General features: G+C 40.9%; 1 protein-coding gene across 3 annotated transcripts in view; it reads left to right on the plus strand.

Annotated features, from left to right (window-relative positions):
• The window catches only part of LOC147181993 (disabled homolog 1-like), a 57156-nt gene that overhangs the window by 23306 nt on the left and 9838 nt on the right, over window positions 1–24012 (plus strand). The window contains exons 2-9 of one of the 3 annotated variants that reach the window (XM_086097952.1): window positions 5511–6112; window positions 13391–13530; window positions 16271–16369; window positions 18716–18847; window positions 19807–19926; window positions 20368–20406; window positions 22483–22548; window positions 23526–23585. In XM_086097952.1, coding sequence (XP_085954078.1) covers window positions 6043–6112; window positions 13391–13530; window positions 16271–16369; window positions 18716–18847; window positions 19807–19926; window positions 20368–20406; window positions 22483–22548; window positions 23526–23585 — 726 coding nt within the window. In that variant the 5' untranslated portion in view covers window positions 5511–6042. The remainder of the gene's footprint in view (window positions 1–5510; window positions 6113–13390; window positions 13531–16270; window positions 16370–18715; window positions 18848–19806; window positions 19927–20367; window positions 20407–22482; window positions 22549–23525; window positions 23586–24012) is intronic. The other 2 variants (XM_086097960.1, XM_086097970.1) reach the window with 2 other exon arrangements.

Raw genomic sequence — 24012 nt, forward strand, 5'->3', positions numbered from 1 at the left:
GGCTCAGTTATAAAACCTGAATTTTCAGATACATAAATACATTTTCATACAAATTTTACAGTGTACAAGTTTACTGATTTGTATTTTCTAAATTTGAGTAAAAATTTAAAAAAAATCCCAATAATCAATTTCTAGATTTGTATCGGGATTAATCGGTAATCGAATCGAAGAGTGACCTATGAATCGTGATACGAATCGAATCGCCAGGTACTAGGCAATTCACACCCCTACAGTATTCCATATAACATTTTGACTTGAGATGAACTCTAATATAAATTACTTTCATACACAGAAAGTCCGCCCGACCCCCAAAGGCAACACTCACGTTTAACCTTCAATAAACATATTAACATTCACTGCCACTGACGAGTATACTTGTCAATTATGTTTTTCAATTGAGGTGTTGGGAGTCTGACGCTGCTCAATTGTAGATTTTAATCTTGGAAACAATTTTGCTGACCCGCAGCCACCATAACATGGCAGCAATGCATCAGTCAAGATATGAGATCAGACCAATTTTGTTAAACCTACTGTCACTTTGGTCTACGATTGATTATAAAAGAATGGAAAAATGGAAAATCAAACTTTATTTCTGATGAAAGGAGTATATTATTTCATTTGGTAGATTTGTTTTGTGTGTATATATATATATAGATATTGGTCAAAATCCCCTTTGGGGGCTTGAAAAAAGTCAAAATGCTGGAAAATTGCTGGCAGCGAATGTTAATAGACACTTGGTGACACTTGACGAGAAGAGCAATGCAGTAATTGTGTCATCTTGGCAATATAGATATAGACTATGTCTCATTGTAAGAAAATAATGTGTCCAGGTCTGTTTGGCCTAATGGAGGTTCACAAATTCTTCCCCAGACAAATCAATGACATGCATGACTGATGACTGCCTAATGTTAAGGAAAAGAGTGGCCAAGTTTTCCTTCCAGCATGCCTGTTTCCATTCAATAGTCAGGTTACGGTGTGCAGATTCTGACAGCAGGCAGGAAATAAACATCTCCAGATGCGGTTTGCAAACTGCAGGCAGACTGATAAAGACAGCAGTAGGTTGATGGCGGCAAATAATGAAATGTGAGCAGAAACGAAATCAACTTCTATCAGTTATTCCCCCCCTTCACAAACGAGAGAGAGACGGCACTAAAATGAGCAAAAATATAAATAAGAAATGGCTTTTGTCGAGCGCTTTTGACATCCTGTAACAGTCGAGAGTAGCTGGAGGAACGAGCGATGCTCGTTAACTCTGACCCAAATCATACAAGGCAGTGGGAGCTGTTAAAACACACAGAACACGGCGGAGTGTGGGTGACCTAGATAGCATTGGTTTAAAAAAAAAAAAAAGCAGCTGTACATCACATTAAATGGCTTTCACCAAATACAATGAGGCGTGTCTTTCTCATTGGGAATAGAAACCGCTTTGTGATATATATTTTTTGTGACAGCTAAAATATTCTCCCATCACTCAATAACCTAGCCTGAGAGCCATTTAAAGACTGGCCCGTTTGCCTGGACCCGACTAACATTATCTGACTTTTGAGCGCGCATGAGGAGAGGCACGCGGTCGAGACGCATGAGGCGAACTGGTGCTGATGAGGCAACCGCAACCAACTGTTCAAGGAAATGAAAGGAGAAGACAGCAAGACAAGCAGGCGGCAGTGTGTCTCCATTTGCTCATTCGTATTCGTGAAGCTATGCGTATGTTCACTGAGTAATGGGGAGAGGAGCAAATAAACTGCTTTCATACGCCAGAGCTCTGTGCCTGTTTATTACACCAGAGTGACATATTCAAGAAATACCGATTTTCAGGAAGTGTATTTATTAGGGATAAAGGGACGTTTTTTTCATTTTTAAGGGAGATGGTAAGAGTTATTTTTGGTTACTGATTTCCAGGTGAAGAGCTGATATGTTAACTTGTAAAGTCTTGTTAAGGTCAGTATTCCATCAGTATCAGTCATCGACTGAAGCAGGTTTTTGTCCGTCGATCCAGGTCAGTACTGACGGTTCTCAGTCTGTGAAAATGCCGAAATGCGGAATCACTCACTGAAAGGTGGGCATCCGTCAATGATGGGCCGACGGAGAGATGGAAGCGCCCACCTCTGTGTGTATTAGTGGTCCCCGATCACTGGACTGAGGCCTGATACCGGCCCACGGGTGGTTTGTTATTGGCTCTCAAAGATAGATTGAAGAACCAGAACATAAACCCCTGCCCCACCTCCCCATGGCAATTGGTTTCATTGTTGGTCCCGTGATAAATCTATACTACCATAAACCGGTTCCTGGCAGAAATAAGGTAAGTATAAGGTACCACTGCTGCATACCGTACTTTATGGAGAACACATTCTTTAACTGCAGTGCCTTATCAATCAATCAATCTCATTCATTTTTAAAAGAAAAAAAGACAATATAAAACAATATTCAAATTTAAAGTGAAGCAAAAATAAATGAAAGGGACGGAAAGAAGTTAAACTTGTTTTGTCTGTCCCTGATCAACTAAAAACACACAAACACAAAACAACAGCACAAATTTAATAACGAGCTATATATATATATATATATATATATTTTTTTTTTTTTTTTTTTTTTGCAGTAATTGTGCTTTTATGCTTTTAAATAAAATACAAATAGACTGAGAAGATTTTGTTTTACAATCCAGATTGTTCCACAGACTGACGCCTTGAGTTGAAATACATCGTTCTTTTTGTTTTGTTCTATATTTAGGTTTGGAAAAAATGTCTGTTCTTCTAATTCTCACTTTCCCTTTTTATAAATTTAGTTTGTATATTAACTGGTAAAATTTCATGATGGGCTTTGTACAATATTTTAAGGCGGTTAAACTCCATCAATTCATTAAATTTTTAAGTTTTTAGTTGTATAAATAGTGGGTTAGTGTGATCTTTGTATCCACAACCGCAAACAACACGAATAGCCCGTTTCTGTAAAAGAAAGTTGAATTCAGTGTAGGTTTTTGCTGCACACCCCCACACTTCAATGCAATAGCTCAGGTTGGGAACAATTAATGAATTATATAACAATAACAAATCAGTCTTGTTCAATGATTCTTTGTGTAACAAGGCTACGGTTTGTGACACCTTAGATTTGACATATTCTATATGCGCTTTCCATGTTAAATGTTCATCAATAATGATACCTAAAAACTTAATTTCATTAGTCCTTTCTATTTCAATGCCTTGCACAGTCGGTGTTGCTTCGACATCCATATTTCTACAACTGAAAATCCTAAATCTGGTTCTATTAATATGTGTAGACAGTTTGTTAGCATTGAACCACATCATAAAATTCTTGCACTCTCATTCTCTATTACTTGTAATACATTATATATCTATTTTTCCCCAGCATAAAACAAAGTGGTGTCTTCTGCAAACAAAATACATTTGAACAATTTCAACAACAAAAAAAGTCGAAAAAGTACTGGCCCCAGAATTGATCCCTGGGGCATCCCACAATTTACATAACTGTGTTTTGATTGCCTATTGAATTCAACATATTGTTTTCTATTTTTTAGATAACTGGCAACCCATTGATGTACAACACCTCGTATACCATATTTAAACAATTTATGCAATAATATTTCATGATCTAAGGTGTCAAATGAAACACTTACTAAAACATGTTTTTCATCCATAGCTATGCAAATTCATTCAGTTGGCTCCATTAATTCCATGGTAGTTGAGTGATTGGAGCGAAACCCATACTGGCTGTTACTTAAAATGTTATACTTATCTATGAATTTATTTAATCTTGTCGCATACAATTTTTCCAATATTTTAGACAGCTGTGGGAGTAGAGATATAGGTCTGTAATTCAAAAAATCATTCTTATTTCCTTTTTTTCAAGAGTGGGACTAGTTTTGCTATTTTTATTTGTTCGGGGAAAATTCTTGTTATAAATTACAGATATACGTGAAAGGAAATCATTAGTATAGTGTGTGGTATTGGTTTTATTTTAAGACTGAATCTAACGTTGGTGAAAAATGGAAAATTGGAGTTTCACGTTTGTACGTCCTGTCTTGCAGAGGTCAAATTTCCGCTCCGGTGTTACCATGTGGAGTTTCCATGTTCTACCTGTGCTTATCTGGGTTTTCTTTGGATACTCCAGCAGGAATGTCGATCTGTAAAGATCGTTGTGCCTGAATTAACCAATTAAAACACATTCACTTCAATAAAAGTAACCTAGTTGCTACTTTTGCCCACTGGAGATCACAATGACAACCACATAATTGACTTTGTGAAATTGGATGCAACTCAGGATTTGGCATCTGATGCACACGTGAAGGCTAAAAGATGTTTCAAGAGTAACGTAAGCCTGCTGTGGCACCAATTAGTGTTGTTCCGATACCAATACGGGTATTGGGAGAGGCCCCGATACTGCATTAAAACAGAGGTATTGGCATAGGCTAATATTGGATGCAGCATCGTGCCTTGCTTGTGCACGACATTCACATGACGTGTTCACTGCATGCCGAGCAAATATATATTTTTTTCGAACATGTGTTATTTATATTTTGTTTTATATGATTTTTGATATCTTTGAGTAGATTTGTTTTCTTCTTTTCTTTTTTTTATATATGTGTGTTTTGAAAAATACAATTCATTCATTCATGATACCTATTGACCTTTGAATGCTCTTAACCAATGGCAGGACACTTTTTTCATGTTAAAAAACAACAACAACTAGATATCAAACGGGGTATTGGAACAACACTACTAACAATATAATTATGTTAAAATGAAGTCGATCTATTTCATGATACAACAAAAACCAGCTTCAATTTAAATGCAGAAACAGTTCTGATTTTTCAAAACTAGTGATTAGCATTGGCTACATTTAATAGAAATACGTGTGTCATACAGCATGACGTTCAGCACTTTTTGGACTTCATTCGGTTGACGACCTTCTCGAACAAAGACCCGTCACCATGCCAACAAAAGTAGCGGCAGCCGTGGTGCCAGTTTGGCTCTGTCCCATTGTTAGCAGTGGATGATTCAAGGGCATTAAAGCACAACGTGTGTGTGTGTGTGTGTGTGTGTGTGTGTGTGGGGGGGGGGGGGGGGGGGGGGGGTTCAAGTTTTGAGACGGCCTTGCCAGGATTTCCACTCCAGTCTGTCGTTTGCTGCTCTGTTACTTCCCTTCCTCTTGCTGTAGGCCTGATCTTCTCAAAAAGTCCTTTGCATGCGCAGAAGCGCCAGTCATGCTTTAACGTTCAGTATTTACCCACAAGTAGCGCATAAAAATGTTCCACCACAGCTCTCCTTCAAGGGTGGCCCGCTGAGCAGCACGCACCTGCAGCTCTTTCATTAAGGATTGATGATCCAGAAGAGATAATAACATCGTTGTTGATTTGTTAAATCAGTGGCTGCCATGTGTCATGTTAAATTAATCTTGTAATCAACAATGTGGGGGGGGGGGGGGCATGTGTCAGTTGAACTTTGAACCACCTCCATTCCGACGTTAACGCTGCCTCCTCTTTCATCTCCTTGCAGGGTCCAGAGCCACCGACTGCGAGAGGCTGTCGGATCACGTCTGATGTTCTCTCTGAGGGAATAATAGCCACTCCTGACCTACTGTGAAGAACAATCTTTGATTCAATCAATGCCGCCGCCTCCCTTGGGGGGAATTATTCCCGAGCAATAGGTGAACATTCAGAAAAGAGCACCGGTCGACCATGTGATACTTGACCTTCAAGGAGGCTTATCCAGAGGATGTCAAATCAGATCTGAAGCATTTCTCGAGAGGATCAGCAAGCACATCAAGCTCTTCATGAGTTGTTTGTTAATACGCACACATCATGGCCAAGTGAAGAGGGCTATTTATCAATGCTGGATCTGCATTTGCGGGCGAGTGCCAGGCATCGCAGTATGAATATGAAATTGATTTTTCCAACTGTGAAGTGCCCGTAAGGAAGACGGAAAGTAGGGGGAACTCAGCTCCGGGAGTTGCCGTTGGATTAACTAGTGTGGCCGCGAGCCCATGGTGGACTTGCTGTGAGCCGGACAAAGGACTCAGCAGTGGAGGATGTCAGCAGAGGCCGAGCTCCAGCCGGGTGTCAAAACCATCCAGAGAAGGGAGTCGAGGAGGATCAAAGGTAGGTTACCAAATTCAATGAGTGGACTGGTACTGAGGCAATTTCCAAGCAAGAAAACATTGACAACACTGTCAAGAGCAAAATCCACAGGACAACAAGAATCCTATAGTATGTTGTTGTTGTTGTTTTTGCTGGTCACTGCATTTTTCATAAGTTGTTACTAGGGGTGCGCATCTCTCCACAAAAGACGATTGAATATGGTTTTTAATACATGTGGTGCAAAATGATTCAAGGAATGATTCGATTCGCTTCGATTCAGCGGAACTACAATTCAATTGGTATGGCAAGGTATGATACATTAACAATGAACTTTTTGTTGTCATTTTACTTGCTTTTGAATGAACTGGTCAGTACTATAAAAGTGCCATTTCCGTCTACGATATATCTACAATAAAAGACGATTCGATACGTATCTCAGTATACAGGTATGTCAAAGTGGAATGTTTTGATTTGGAAAGTGGAACGTTTAAATGCACACACATCTTTTAAATATAAAAACTATTTTTTGTTGTCCCCTAGTTGTTTCATATACACATATGAAGCTTTTTAAAAAAACGCAAAGTGAGTCTGATGACGGCTATTTTGAGTAGGGATGAGCGAGAACTGATACCAGGTATCGGTACTCACGACGGTGGCCTATATTGACTGCCCTTTTGTAGCCGTAGGGTCAGGAACTAGAAATTTGAAGAATAGAAAATTAACTTCATGTAATTTAAAAGTGACATTGTGTAGGATTTAGTGCCATCTTGTGGTAAACTAATAATTAATTATAAAAACTCACTATTAATTAAAATAATATGCAAAATAAATGGATTGGAGGCAAAATGCAAAGAAAATTATTTTTTTTTTACTTTGGCAAAAATGCGGATGTGCGGATTTTCGCTGCGCCGCACCGTGTCCCACTGGTCCAAACACGTTCCCCTCCATGCCGCCCCATGCACTTTCACGCCCGCCCACGCGAAGTACATTGACTGCAATGCAATCGCGCCACCTGAAACGCTTCCCCCGCTTTTGGTGTGAATACAGCAGAAGGCGTGACGCGACCTATGCAATGTAATTAGCGATTATATAAATGAATGTCATTTGATGTGATACAAATTTATTTTTTTTTGCACATTATTGAAATTAATAGTGAGTTTTTTAAATGGATGAATTATTAGTTCACCACTAGATGGCACTAAATCCTACACACTGTCTCTAAGCAAAAATGCTAAATTGTAATAAATAGGTATTTCATTAAATTGATCTGTCATTGTTTTTGGGGGAAAATCTTATGTATCAAAAGTACTATTGGTAGGCCTATCAGTATTTGGTATTGGTATCAGCGACTACTCAAGAGTTAAGTAGGCTATTCGTACTGGTAAAGGTCTGAAGAAGAGTTGTATTAATTATCCCTAATTTTAAGACCATTAGAAATGACAGTAGGTAGTGTGAGTTGTTACTAAAGATGTAATGCATGCATCCTTGGAAGATACAAAGTAGATCTCAGTTGATATATCAAAAAGCATGTGAAATCTAACCTATTTGGTAGAGGTAAAAAAAAAGTGGCACACTTAATTTTGCATCTAGATAAAATTGGGGTTGTGTTATGTCAGTTGCGCCTTGAACTTTTGTGAATACAAATCGACAAAGGTGGAGAAATGGAGAAGAGCAGTGCTCCTGACAGTGTTAACTTTCTCCTCTTTGGCAGACAGTGAAATCTAAAAGCAATGTTTGAAGAGTGCTAAATAATTTTGGACTGCACGGCAAGCAACTTCACTCAGTCAGGCTCGCCGAGAGGCTCCCTGTCTCATCCCAGGGATCCAGATGTAGTAACAGCTATTCCATGTTGCCCCGGGCTTTGGGTAGCGGCATGATTTAGGTGTCACGGACAGGGTAATTCACATCCTGTCGCTTTGATCAACGGCATACGTGATGTAATAGGACGAGGCATTTTCCGAAGAGTTCGCTCTGAGATTGAAATGAGAATGAACTGACTGCGGGAAGGGTAACAAAGAAAAAGAGGAAATAGAACAGTGAAAAGAGTATGATTCAGTGGGACGAGGAAGTGAGCAACAAGAGGAGTCTTTCTCATTTGCTTCCCTCACTTGACTTTAGCCTCTCTCATTGTTGCTCATTTTTCTAACCGTGAATAAAAACCACTCCAGTCAGTTCGGTAAATCCGGCTTCTGCAGCTCGGCTGTAACAAGGCCGCAGGGCCGAGTCCTCTGTGGCTCTTTCATTGGCTCCGTTGGCCTGCTTAGTTAAATGGCCGAGCTGGAGGAAGGCCCATCGATTTAAGCTAAGTGGAGGGGGGAAAGCGCACAGAAAGCGGGGCTATTATACACACGGCCATGCGGCTCATCATAGGGGACTCTCTGCTCCTGACTTTAGCATGTTAATCACATGTGCTGCAGGGAGCAATGTCGCAATTCACTAAGATGCTATTTAGATCCATATAAATGGAAATGGGGCAACATAAATGGATGCACGGCTTGAGGTTGATGTGGGCATGCCGGCACAGGTGAAGGACACTATCAAGGACCAGGATGATGATGACACATACTTAGACAAAACATATAGTAGGAGGCTAGGAGCGAAGAGAGATTTTAGGGCGAATGAGTCACATTTCTTTGACACTGTCCTGCAAGCACAGAGAAGAGAATGTAATATAAAATGTGAATGGATATATTCCAACAAGGCGAGATTGTTAAATGTACTTCTTTTAACAATAAGATGTGTGTGTGAATAGTTATTGACTTTTTATATAAAACTCAGAGTAACTGTGGTGTACGTTGAAAAGCCTCATGGATTAGGAACATGTCCACTCGGTTCAACGCGTGCAGTTTATTTATGTCTTCTTCCGCATTAGCAGAAGAGAATTAATGAAATTAGGCTAATTGTTACTGTCCGCTCGTCAGCCTTCCTTTCCAAAAGCGCCACAGAAATAGATCATTTAACTCAGCTATGTTTTGAGCAACATTTATTAAATGACATGAACATAGGCACGGCTGTGTTGTCATTTTTAAGCCAGAACGTAAAAGAAGAAAAAAACATATATGGTCTGCTGTTTCCTAATAAGTTCATTCATGTAACATTGACCACTGAAAATATGTCTAGCAACAGGCGAGCTGCAAAATGTCTGACCTAACAGTATGACATTTAGCTTGAAAACATTAATGACCTTTTACCAGAAGACATTGCAGAAACAACAGACAATTATCTTAATAGGCCTACTTTCATTTCACCTTTTGATACTGAGCCCAAGCTTGCCATAATGCCAAGGTTTATTTTATTTTATGTTATATATATATATATATATATATATATATATATATATATATATATATATATATAAATTTGAAACACAAAATTGTTGGTGCCCTTTCGTTAAAGAAAAATCACACACAGTGGTCATTGAAATAATACAAAAAAAAAAAAGAGTAATGCATGCAAAAACTGTCTTGGACAAAAATGACAGTACCCTTAACAAATAATTTTGCCTATTTAATTTGATCACCCAACCAGTTCAGGGTGTACCCCGCCTACTGCCCGAAGCCAGCTAGAATAGGCTCCAGCGCCACCCGCGACCCTTGTGAGGACAAGCGGTTAAGAAAATGGATTGATGGAATTTTATCACCTTCTGTACCTGGCACATATTGACAGGTCTTGGCCAACTACTCATGAGCAAACAGCTCCAGCTGTCTCTGATTTGGAAGGTGCCTTCTCCAGACTGCCTATTTCATCTTCTTCCACAGACGTTCAATAAGATTCTCTTCCGAATAGTCCAGTGTTTATTCTCAGTTTGTTTTGTTTGAAACTGTGTGTTTTGGCTCTTTTATATTGTTGCAGGGCTCATATCCTGCAGCTGAAATTAAGTTTGACACACCCCAGAATGCCTCGATAGTCTGGAGATTCATCGCATTTTGCACAGATTGCCAGATGGTGCAACACAGCTCCATAAAATTGAGCTTCCTCCACAGTAGCTACATTTTATTTTCTTTGTAAAAGCGCCACAGAAAAGAATGAAAATTTGTTGGTACCCTTCTAGTAATGTGATAATAATAAAAGAAGAAGAAGCAGCTTGCGTTATTAGAGGAATTTGGAAAAATGCTTGTTAAACAATCCTAAAAGCTTCTGTGAGAATGTCCTTCGGAGAGATGGCAAAACTGGGGCTTTTTGTGAAGAAAAAATGAAATGAACACCATACAGACTGTAAAATGTGTCCTCTGTAATATTTACACAATACCCCTCATTAACTCTGTAAGTGTGTACAATCCATCATTTAACCGTCAGTTAATTTTGGCTCGAGGAGTCTGCTGCCTTTAAAAGTGTGTCTGTGTTTGCCGAGGCTTATGAAAGTTATTTTGTTTGCACGGGGGAGGCAGATGGCGGGGACAGATTTGCCTTCCTCAAACATCATCCATTAGACATCTTTACTCCCGCTTAAATGATATGAGGTCAGAGAGGACACAATGACTGTTGTCATTGAAGTCCTCTGCAGAGATTATCTGCTGAATGTAGCGTCAACACAGTAAGAAGACGAGGCACAGGCGGCTTCACCGAGGCAATTATGAATAGCCAGAGGGGCGGTGTTATTTTAACGCAAGGAGACAAGCAGACACCGGTACATGCTCATAGCGGGTCAAAGGTTAAGCTTCCTCGATGCCCGTTTCCCCAACAAAAAGTTTGCCGTTGCCAAGACCTTATATCTGGAGGGACACTTCTGACACTCCATCTGCTGCCATCTGTCCCCTCGCTGTCCCCATTCTAGTGCGGTGATGGGAGACAAGCCCTGAAACAGTATGGAGGAGCACGGCTAACTGTAATTCTTCTCTCTGTGGTCCTCTTCCTCCAGCCAGTTTGGCTATTGTAGCATTTGCTGAGAGCTTTTACTCTCCAGCTGGTTTCCATTTCTTTTTATAGATATCAAACTGTTCCACAATATTTCCGAATATTGTTAGAAAGGCCAGCCAGCCGTTGCGGCAAAGGTCTCTGTTGTGCTCTAACCTCTTTCAGACCACCAGGACTCCCCAACGGCGGGCGGTGCCGTGTTAGGATCCACTTAGATGCAGACCAACAGTAGACAATACTCTAGGCAAGCCTCTGTCAGGCACATTACGAGCATCAGGCTCATGGGCCAGAAATGTTGTGAGGACCATTCAACCTTGGGTAATTGTAAATCCCCCAAAAAAGCCAGAGGAATATGTGTCACCACACCACACCACACCTCACACACACACACACACGCGCGCACACACACCCCTACACGCGTCGTCCCTCTTCCTCGCAATGTGTGACAACATGAAACAGTATGCCTCACAGCCCTTTAGTCTTCAAATACAGCACACTCGCTTGTCTTGATCTGAACCCAGAGCACGTTGCACACGAGTTATGCCACTGTGTCAAGATTCTCATTCAGTATGCAAAGCCAGATTTTTTTGATTTTTTTTGGCGTGGAAGATCTCTGCATAAAGCTCTAAATCTCTGGTGAAGTGTTATTAGGGGGGAAATGGCACGTTGAATGTAAAGGCACAGAACATCTGGTTAGAACTCATCGGAGAAAGCTGTACTGAAACGGACTGATGGTGTTTAAAATGCAACTGGAGCAGCATGCATTTTACAACACATTACAGTATGAGTCAGTAAAATCGGGACGGAATGCTTAATACCGTATGAATAGACCGCGGAGCCCTTTTACAAAGGATTGTTTGAATCGGGAACAGCAAAGGGTATTTTGCTTAATTTGCGTCTTTCCTGAAGGATTCATGCACTGTAAATATATGACATGTTCTGATATATGTTTTGAAGTGCTCTCCACCTTTTTAATGTGCGCGTGTTCAGTACATTGTGGCTGTATTTAAGACTCATCATCCTTTGGCAGTGAAACAAGCCTAAATTAGGCCTAGATTTGACATTCACTTGCTTAGAGACTTTAATGACTTAAGCATCATCAAGCCCTCCCCCAACGTTTGGAGGATTCTGCCCTCATGAATTAATGAGAGAGTGTGCATAGCCAAGACAAGCGCTTGCATTAGACCCAAGACTTTGCGTTCATTTGAATAACCCAGATAAATTCCTTTTATTTATTTATTTTTAGACAAAGAACAATTCTGTTCAATTAAGATTGAAAATCCACAGATTGAAGTCTTGATCGCATGAATTGCTTCTTATTGGTGTTGGCATTTAAACGTCTGTTTTCACACATGCTGTTACTTACACAAGGCCCTTTTCCTCTGATGTGAAATGATGTGCCCGTGACCTAGAATTGAGCGAATGAAGGGCCTTGAAAACGATTCAATTCTCCAAGATGCTTAAGACCTTGAAAAATCTTCTCTCCGTGCTCACGCTGGGTACGTTTACATGCCGACAATATTGGGGTTAAAATCAAAATTCTGGTTTCTATAAGATTTGGAATACAGAAAATCAGGAGTTACTCCTGTCAACATGGTAACGTGATTCCCATCTAAATGGCAACGCACGGACAGTGTCACTATGCAAATAGATGTCATCTCGGCTGACAAAAGTGTGTTCCTATGATGCAGAATTTGGGTTAGCATTGCGTGCGGGATGACGTGCAGACAAGTAGCCTACTTCGGACTTCCCTTCTACTCCCAAGCACTCAAAAGGCCAATATTCCTTGTGGATACAGCATGTGCAGAAAACAAACCAATGATCCCTTCAAACGAACACGTTTACCGTATATGACCAACTATTTGGGTTAGTAAAGGGTTAACCCAGGGGTCTTATTCGGGTTTAAAGCTTAAATAGGAGCTTGTGTGGGTTTTGCGCATGTTTACATGGCCTTTCAAAACCCGAAATTTGCTCATACTAGGTTTTGAAAGGGTTATTGACTCCATGCATGCATAGTCACGTAAGACGAACCCCGTACAGGGAAACGTTTTTTACACTTACAAACACACATGTTGAGGCTTCAGGCTCATGTATTTACAGTGATAAATCTGTAAACAGCGCAAACAAAATGAGCGTCAGTTTCATGTGTCAATCATCATCAGAAAGGGTCGGAGGGACGGAAAGCTTGAAGATATGTAGACACACTTGTCAAGCAGCCATCTCCGAACCCTGCCTTCACCCAGGAAGGCCCCGGTCAGTGAAAGTTGGTTTGGCTTCAAAAGGAGCTTGGGGTGAAGACAGTAAACCAATTTTTTGCTTCATTATTTCCTCACTCGCCGCTAATTTATGATTCACTCTGCATTTCCTGTTCCATAAATATTTATGCCAGAGCGGCCGACTCATGCACCCTGTCCTCTTCCTTCCCTCCTTGTCTTCCCGCCGCAGGTCAGGACCGCACCGAGGCGGGGCTTATTAAGCGTTTCCGTGGAGATGGTGTGCGCTACAAGGCCAAGCTGATCGGGATTGATGAGGTGACAGCAGCACGCGGGGACAAGCTGTGCCAGGATTCCATGATGAAGCTCAAGGTGCAGACTTCAGTGTGCGTGTTTGTGTGTGTGAGTGTGTAATTGAACTCTTCACATCTCACTCACTCAGTTATGGACAAGAGATGTGTGAGCATGTCTGAATTGTCTTGTTAAATGAGTAACAGGCCTTGCCTTCTCACTCACAGTTTATGATTCACTTTAACACCCCAAAAGAACTGAACAGACAGAACAAATAAAAGGCATTTCTGATTAGGTTGCACAATGGACCGTCTTTGTCAAACATAGTGCTTCACTTTATTCGTCCCCTAGAACAATTCCTTTCTCAATGCTCTCTCAATGAAAATCCAACAGAGTTGCAATATTTTTCTCTACTTCCAACTTCGAAGGTCCCCCCCATGGAGGACTGTTACTGGGAGTGGGAAAACCTTACCAGACTCATATTCGCTCCCAGTAGATAAGTTCAATAAAACAACCTTTTCGCAGCCTGGATCTGACATTCCGGTATTAACCTCTGTATGACACTAGCAGTGAGCTGCCAACAGCCAGAAGTAGTCAATACACAACTGCTATTATCTGGACTGGGGATAAAGAAGGGGACAGGGTCTCTATTGAGCTGCCTCTCACTGCCGTGAGGCCTAATCCACCAAATGGAGAAGGCGATGGCTGATTGACACAGCTATCGACTCTCCCACTGGTCCGTTGCTTGTGCTGTTGATCTGGGCTCGCCCACACTGCTGCTTTGTAGAAGCAGATATACTATAGACCATTTTTGGCAAAAGCAATTCCTTTTATTCACCATAAATTTCAGTCAGTGTTTCAGATAAATTGGCTGTGTGCAGCTGTGTTATGAATAATAGCAATGAGTTCAAAAGCTTTCTAAAAGCTTTTATGAGATATTCTCTTCCAATTCAGTAACATTAAGAAGCAGAAAAGTCAATGGCCAGAGTTTCCTCCCTCTGGCCAATTCGTCTGACTCTTCCAGCAGAAGCAACTAACATTACAGGCCAACCACTAAACGTAGTCTCTCAAGAGTGTCTTTACCTGGACGATGTCACCAGGCAGCTGTCTTGCAGGCATTCTCACCCGAAGCACGAGCCACCCTGAATGACTGAGCCTCACCCCCTGTCTCTACAGGAGAACCCAAAAACCCTTTGAAGGAAAGTCGAGACTCAAGACAGTCCCATTATAATCCAGGAACTTCAGAAAATCTGGATGAATCTCATCCAGTCCTGGGTCCCTGCCACCAAGAAGCTTTTTAACCACCTTGGCAACTGCCCCCCCCCCCCCCAAGAGATATGGTGAAATAGCCAACCTCTTCTTCAACTTCTTCTTCATTGAAACGAATGTTGGTGTAATTTAGGAAGTTTTCATGGTATTCCCCCCACGATCCACGAGGTCTGTTAAAAAAAAAAAAATAATCGGCAATATATATAATATATATTACAGCGCCCAATTCTTGAATCGATGTTTAAAAAAACAATTTTTATGGAAATATTCAACAATACGTCTTCCTTAGGGTTAAGGTTCACACGTTAAGCATGGAAGAATGTTATATTAATGGGACATTAAGCCATAATATTTTATTTGCTGTTTAAACAAGAAACATATTGTTTGTTAAATACAGTAGCTCACAGTAATAAGCCTGAAGTTTCAAATGAATAAATACATTTTTGTAAAAATCTTATGGTGTACATGTACAAGTTTACTGATTAGTATTTTCTAAATTAAAATAAAAAAATCGCAATAATCAATTTATAGATCCATATCGGGATTAATCGTATCGAATTGAATCGTGATACGGATCGAATCGCCAGGTACTAGGCAATTCGCACCCCTACACCATACACAGTGTTTGATGGTGCACCACTTGTGCCACCAGGTAGTGGACCAGAATCTCTTCAAAGTCATGCTAAAGTCACTCTTAAGAGCTTCACTGAACTTCTCCCAGAGCACTGTCAACACCTTTTGAGGAGAGAGGGCTTGCCAAATGTAATTAAATGTAATAAATGATAATCAACCAAGAGTCAAGCCCAGGTCTGGACTGAGAAATGTTGTGTGTCTTTGCCTTTGTCTATCGTAACCCCGATGAAAGAAATCAGAATGACCTGCATGTCAAATATGAGCTGAGCTGAAAAGTTTTGAGGTGAAGGGAGGCTGATTACAAATGAGGTCGACCACTTGTTAATGTCACTGCGGTTTTGTCAGACATTAGGCAGGTCTTTTCTTCTCCTGCCTTTTCTTCTCTGGCAACCTTTATTCTATGAAAGACACATCAAGCGCACTGGTAGCGTCAAAAAGAACATAGTGGAAATGTTAAGTGTTGTTTCCCCCCCACTTTTTTTTTTTTTTTAAATTAGAATTGAGACGACTTCAAAGACCGGCTCAATTGTTCAGTCAGCAATACGTGCAAGCTGCTGGAGCAAACGGCCCGCTGCATTTTGTCAGCAAATCTCCACTTATTGTTGTCAGCTAGCACTTACGTGTGCCCACACTGAAGTAAAGTAAAAAAAAACCTTAAAGAAGATGTGGGCGAAAATTGGCCTGTGAGGAGAAAAGGCCTGTAATTATACATAGATTTGGCTGCACAAGGTGATGTGAATTCTTGTGAGTGACACTTTCAGAAAAAGCAAGCTGTCTTCTCACACCTTACGTAACCGCTGCCACCCTATCCCCCAACGTCTCCTCCATCGCCCACTCACCTCGACGAAAGCTCTGCATCTCTCATTCAGAACTCGTGCTTTCATCCATCTCACGTCTATATCCCTTTTATCTCCTGCAGGGCATGGCATCCACGGCACGTTCCAAAGGGGAGCACAAGCAGAGGGTCTTCTTGACCATCTCTTTTGGAGGGATCAAGATTTACTGTGAAAGATCAGGGGTGAGTAGAAAGTCAGCGAGGGTAGGTACAGGGGTATGTACTCATCAGGAGGTCTCTGCCAGATGCCGTACTAGGAAGTTACTGCGCAGGACATCCAGAGGGCAGATGTTTGCGCACTCGACTACACAATGGCTGCCAGGTCCGCCATCTTGTGAGCTTGGCTTTAAAACAACATCTTGCAACACAGGAGGGACAATTCACAAGGTTATTCTGATCATTTTTATCACTGGCTTGGATAAATCGTGGAAAATCTTTCCAAAGAATATCTTCCGGATCGTGACTAATGGTGGCAGATCTTTGGCAGTAGCTAATTGAATGAAACTGGTTGAACTTATATCCCGATAAAAGCAAGATTATGCTCGGGGAAATATTTCAAAGGGCCTGTCTGCTTGCTAATGATGTAGCACAGTGCAATGAGCAATATTATGGTAATGTTAGGAGACGGGCTGTTTTACCTCCATCTTGGTCTTTTTCCCCTTGGCGAGCTCACAGGCCTGCTGTTCCATTACGGGATGATCGAGAGGCCTGACTCAATCTCCCACCCGCCTCCCCCTCCCTCATCCTGCGGCATAGTGTCAGCTCGATAGGCCCACTCTGCTCATCAGAGCTAACTGATAATTAGCACGCTGTTCCGCCCCTTAATGATCATTTCCACTAATACTAATTACACTGCGGCTCCACCTCAGCTGTGCTAAACTTATAATTATGCAGGATTTGTCCCGTAGCTTTCGACCTCCATGCCACAACCCCTTACCACCCTACCTCTATGATAACATCTATTTTGAATATGGCGGATGTGCTAATGGCGTGCCATTGAGCCCACCAACCGGCTCAGTACGTTTGACAAGCCTATTTGTTGTTTGGGAAATCATTTTCCCTAATGCTCATCATTTAATTCACTGATTACTGGCGGTAAATAACACTGCACACTCAGTATCTCTTGAGTTATTATGGAGGAAACGGGGATCGCTCCCATGCAGGCGGTAAGCATTTTGATGGAAACACTTTAGGTAAAGCTGACATGATTCTCTCCTGAATAGAGCCGTATTAGTTTTGTATTCTACATTAATTCAGGCATCACTCGCGATGCTCCCTGCTGAATTTGTCTAATATAAAGCTCCTCCCTTGCGCATTAGTTTATCTCTACTAATAGGGGGAAGTAAGGGGGTGTGCACGGGTGACAGATCCCAAAAAGAGAGTGATGATGTGTGTTTTTCCAATGTTTTTTAGTTTTTTTTTATTTACCACCTGGTGTGTTAAAACTCAGTTTCGCTCAGCATGTCAATTCAGTCAAGTTTCTATGTAATAATCTTACACTGAAAAATATTGATGTAGGCAGTGCGGCGTGATAGCATGTGGGTTTTCGTCTCATACTCCAGCTTTCTACCATTATTTCAAAACATGTTGGGTTAAATGAAACTTTCCACAATATGAATGTAAGTGGGATTGGTTGTTTGTCTATTAGTGCCCTGCGACCGGTGACCAGACCATTGTGTAACCCGTCCCTTGCCCAATGTCAGCTGGGACAGGCTACAGCTCACTTCTGAGGACAAGCGCTATAGAGCATTTTTAAGGTCCCTCATTTAAAAGTGAAATTCACTCTCTGCATAGAAGGGAATCATTTTGACAGCATGTATTTGTCAATTCAAACCTTCCTTTTCCTTCTGTTAAATAACACATATTAGCCAACTATTACTGAATCAAACATAATTATATACTGTCATTTAAGCTTCCCAATATCCAATACGTAACCCTGATCCGATTGTGACCAAACTGATTGTTATCCATGCGTGATTATCCTTGTCAATTACACTTTCCGCCTGTACATCCAAAATGTGTAGTCTTTAAAGCAACACTAAGGAGCATTCAGTTTATGTTGATTATGGTGGCGCCTTATGGACAAAAGTTAATGCTATGCCTGAAGGAAGACCACATTTCCCATGAGGACAAGCGCATTGCGTCGTTTTTGAGCTCACGCCAGCGAGTGCAAATCTGGCCAATGTGGATCATTGACTTTACTTTTATCCGGATCGCTTCTCTTTTTCTTTTTTTGTCTCCTCAGACAAAACTTTTCAGTTGTTTTGCCGTTTCTGCTAGGAAAGCAGTAATCGTGCGTCGATATTCAAATTGACTTCTGTCTTTGTAACGAATGGGTAAAGGAGGAAATGACGTATGCCATAAAGTAGTCAGCACACTTGTAGTTTTTTGTGTGGCAGTGTTCCTACCATCCTCCTCAAAGTTGCTTAGTGCCAGTAAAAACAGTACAGACCCCCTCGGGCCATGGCAATGGTACCATTCAACTCGTTTGACGAGCCTAAACATTTCTTCTCTGCCTCTGTTTTCCAGGTACTCCAGCATCAGCATTCAGTCCATGAAATCAGCTACATTGCCAAGGACACCAGGGATCACCGGGCATTTGGCTACGTATGTGGAAAGGAGGGCCACCACAGGTTTGTCGCCATCAAGACTGCCCAGTCGGTGAGTATGTCGATGGAAGCATTTGTCAACTCATTTATTATAATACATATCTTTTATATAGTATATGCTTACATGTAAAGCGCTTTGAAGGCAGTGTAAGGTGGGAAAGCGCTATATAAATGAAGTATTTATCAGTTACCCATATGCATGGAATCCTATTTGTTGGGTTAGGGTTAGGGAAGAAAGTGCACACACCGGTCGGCGATATGCATCAGTTAGTATTTATCAAGTGACGGGGGTTTTTTGGTGGGGTGGTTGACTAGCCCGAAAATGGACCGGCTGTTTGGGAAACTGCTGAAATTCCAGATGGCCAGTCTACCCATGGAAATGAATAACATGAAATGTTCTACATTTGATTACTGAATGCATGAATACCATCCATTTTCTGTATCGTATATCCTCATTAGGATCCAGGGGTGAGCTGGAGCCACTCCACTGTATTTTCTATATTGCTAGCCTCAGGCCAAAACATCATAAGTCCCAATTTGGTCCATTTTATATTTTTTTCAAAAATCTATACTATTGGTCAGTCCACACATATCGGTGTCATTTTTTTAAAAATTATTGGCCAATCAAAAGTGTTAAAAAATTGCCTGCTTTTTTGATGATGCAATGTTAATGGTGGAACAAACATGCCGTTTTTGGAGTCTCCTGAAAGGTGACTATACTATACGACACCAGCGATATGTATATTGTCATATCATATATATTGTATAATTGTAATCTATCCAATTGATCCAAAATATTAAAAGTTCCCTTAAGTAAACTACAATACAGTTAACAATTCCAACCTATTGTTAAATTAATATATTAATCAACTGCAATATGCAATTCAGGATATATTAGCATATTTGCGCGCCTGTCTTGAATCTCTAAATCCTCCTCTTGCCCGAGTGAAGTGAGTGGATTACTCCCCATTTCTCACACCATCTTCCTTCGATTTTCACTCCTCTGCACAGGCGGAGCCTCTCATCATTGACCTGCGTGACCTCTTTACACTCATCTACGACATTAAGCAGCGAGAGGAGATGGAGAAAAAGGCCCAGAAGGACAAACACTGTGAACAGGCCGTCTACCAGGTAGGACTGAAAAAGAACATTGCATTATATTTTACATTCAGAGGCGTGATCACACATGATAATTCATACACAAAAGATAAAAATCATTTTTGATGTACACGGGAGACAGTGTTTCTTTGCCTATTTACTGTACACCCACTTTATTAGGAACACCTGTACAGTCTTCTGAGCTTCAATGCAAATAAGCAATCATATTCATAAATACTTCCCTGAGAGTGTCATTATTTTTGAAAAAAATGACATTAAATACAGCTCCTGAAATGGATGTAATTATATTTTGTTCTGCACTAGTGCTGAAACAGGAGCTGCAGTGTATTCTCCCATATCGCAAATTATGTGTGCACTCATGCTTGCTGGCAAAAACACCCAAAAAAAGTCCATTATTTCCATACTATTCTGCTGTAAAAAGTGTCGTGTGCCTTCTATCCTCCTGCCGCGCAGACCATCCTGGAGGACGAAGCAGACGATCCCGTTTACCAGGTATGTTTGCAGGCACACATTGCAAGAATCCTCATGGCTTTCTTGCTTTATCCTTGAGAATTCAAGAGTATTTGATTCTTCATTTGCATACTTTATCTGGTCACTGATCTGCTCAAATTAATGATTCAACAAGTTTCACCACCCAGCGATCCCCAGTGGACCATCTTCGCAGACCGTTTTGTTCAACCATTCAACTTCCATTTGCCAGTGCGATGTTGTAAAACCATATTATTTTTTTTATGTTGATTTGTGTCAGTGTTCCAGTCTCTTCCAAAGATCTGCTCCCACCCAGAATTGTGATTTACCACCTCTTTTTGGCTGAACTCGATTTTATGTTTCTGTGTTTCTGCTCACACTGAATACAGACAACACTAACTCTTACGCTGACCTCATATGTGTAAACGCCTCCCGATTCATCTGTTTGTTGCTTTTGAATATCTGCATAGTCATTCATTTGGCAGTGTTATTTCCAAGTTGGTTGACAAAACTACAGCTACGGGGCCAGGGACTCGACATTTTTAGAAATCACTCATACTGATGATGGTGTCTGACACATTCTACAGTTAATAGCTAATTGTATCAAATGTAGCCCTTTGTACATAGTGTAAATTTGTCTCTATTTAGAGTAAATTTGACTGTATTTAGAGTGGAACCAAATAGACTCAGTTTTAGAGTAGGCTACTAATTACACTTGGAAGAGTGTAAAATAAAGAATTGTGGGGGGGCTGGACTCACGGCCTTTAGCTTGGGAGACTGCCACACTACCACCTGAGCCATGCCCTTCCTACTGTTTGCTTATCTCCAAGAGACCATAAATATTGTTTTTGGTCTCTTGGAGTTATAGGAAGATTCCAACTGACATGAACGATATACTAACACACAGCAGGAGCCGCGTGGCTCTGGGAGTAGAAGCTGAAGGTCATGAGTTTGTTCCTCAATCAACCCTCGAGTGACTTTTATTTATTTTTTCAATTCTTTATTTTACTCTCTTCCAAGTGTAAATATTACTCTAAAACTAAGTCTATTTGGTCCCACTCAAAATGGAGTCACATTTACTCTACAGCATTTACTGTGTAGAGCACTATTTGAAACACTGTATTTTAAAATGACACATTAAATTATGTAGAGTAAATATGCCGCTATTTAAAGTGGGACCAAATAGACTCAGTTTTAGAGTAAATTAAATTGGGGGGGGGGGGGGGGAGAAAGTCACTCAAGGGTTGAGGAATGAACTCACGATATTCAGCTTGAGAGACACTACACTAGTACCTCAGGGAGTAGATCAGCTATCTCCCAAGATGAAGTTGTGGGTTTGTTCCTCAACCCTTGAGTGAGTTTTATTTTACTCTCTTCCAAGTATAAATTTTACTTTATTTAAGAGTGGGACCAAATAGACTCAGTTTAGAGTCAAATTTACTGTGTATATAATTGGATCATAATATAAGACTTTGCTTTGTGACATTTTCCAAATATATAAGAAGCACCAAATTGAATTTGAATGCATATAATCGTTTATTGAAACATCCAATCAAATAGAAATATATATATATATATATATATATATATATATATATATATATATATATATATATATATATTACTATAGCTGAGAAATAAACCAATATCAACTATCAGTCTTTTCATCTCAGAAATGCAAACTTTTTTTGCAATTTATTTCATTTGCGGTCCATAGCATTACAATTTGTAAACACTTACGCTTCATGAAATTTTAGACGTAGTTTTCTGTCACAGATGAAGCGCCTCATGTTTTTGTTGACCTCTGGTTACAACCTCCACATTGCTATGAACTGCTACCTGACTTACTATACTTGTGCTCTTTCCCCTTCCCACCCTTTTTTTCTTTCTCTCCTCATGCACCCACTCCTCTCCTGCTCCATTTTTTTTACACCCCCTCTGTTCTCTTTTCACTCCCCACTTGATACCACCCACACCCCACCTCCCTCGTGTCCTCTCGTGTATTCTCATCATGTTGCACCCCCTCATCATCTCCCTGTAATTGACATGCAAACCTGCCGTGTGTCTCCCTTCTCTGCACTTCTACACCTTGTTCTGTAGTACATAGTGTTTGAGGCTGGACACGAACCCCTGCGTGGCCCCCAGTCAGAGGAGAGCGTTTATCAGGTACAAAGACAAAGCCTCGCCCTATTTCTTCTCCCTTATTATATACCCTGTGATAGATGATAATCGTAGTAACAGCAAGCGCCTGTCCAGCTCATCACTTTGAGACATTTCCGCAGATTCAGGTTTAAATGTGATGTGGAAAGGTCTTTGTTTTAAGATGAGAGGGGAAAGCAGTGACGGAAGTTTGTGTTTGAGATTTCAAGTGAAAAAGGCTCACGTAGCATCTACCAGATGCAAGCGTAGTCAAGGTCAGTTTCATCTATGTGATTTAGGCCTTTGACTTTTTTTCTTTTTTCTTTTTGTTTCCTCTAAGACCATTTGAAGGAGAAGCTAGGACTTCAGGGACCTGTTGTATGGTTTAATCCGACGCCCTCCTCCCAGCTTTCCTTTCTCTCTTCTGCTCTCCTCCTCTTCCTCCTCCTCTTTTTGCCTCTCTGTATCTTCCTCTGAAGATGAAAGATGCAGAGAAAGAGAGCGAGAGAGATTAATCACTTGCCATGCCATTTGATCTGGCAGTGAAGCAAGATCAATAGACTTGGGGGGAAAAAACATAAGCAAAAGTTAACCAGCACAGCGAGGAAAGAGAGACGGGTGGAGAGGTTAAAAGCGACAGCTCGTTCTGGTGACTGGGAGAGAAATATTAGCTGAGGCAATTTCTTATTGTCAGATAAGCTTTACGGGTACAGAATAACAATAGGCTTTCTTTCTTAATGCTCACCCAACACTCTCAGCCATTGTTTGCAATCAATATTGATTTAACTAGAATTGATTCAGCAGCACTACTGTAGAATTTGCATAATCCGATCGCTACAAAAGATAAAATTACATAAGAAATGTACTGAATCAAAATGGATGTAGTAAGCTTTTTATACTTTAGTTGTTTCAGCTCCTGATATTAAATACTCAGCCTGCTAAATAATAAGAAAAACCGTGTTGCCATGCTATTTACATTTCAATCGACCTCCAATCCAATGCAGGTCCCAACCAGTCAGCAGAAGGAAGGGATCTATGATGTCCCCAAACGTCATTTCATGACTGTAGGTGTTCTTTTATTTTTTATTATTTGTTTCTATACACCTCCACCTTCAAACCTCTCGTCAGGATCCTCGTGGGCGGGGGGGAAAAGTCTGATAGCTGATTTGTCGACCGTGGATATGACATGCCTGCAATTTCACAGGACATTAGCGAACCAGGCTTCAAAATGCAGCACTATTCAACATCTGATGCAGGTTCTAGCCAGATGGTCCAGACAAAATCAGCATGTCATTTGTCTGGTCCAGTTAACTGGATAAATAAAAACAGGCAGAGTCAGCTGCGTCTTCCTTCAGAGGATGACAATGTGAGGTTTGTCGGTGGGGTGTTGCTGCTTTGAGTTGCATGCAGTGGAGCCATTTAGTCTTCATGTAGTCCACTAATCAAGCTGCCCCTTAATGAGAAGGCTTTCATTTCAGAAAACAGTGACTA

The sequence above is a fragment of the Leptonotus elevatus genome, chromosome 1 (assembly GCF_054856555.1).
Source record: "Leptonotus elevatus isolate MCC_2025b chromosome 1, RoL_Lele_1.0, whole genome shotgun sequence".
Taxonomy (NCBI): domain Eukaryota; kingdom Metazoa; phylum Chordata; class Actinopteri; order Syngnathiformes; family Syngnathidae; genus Leptonotus; species Leptonotus elevatus.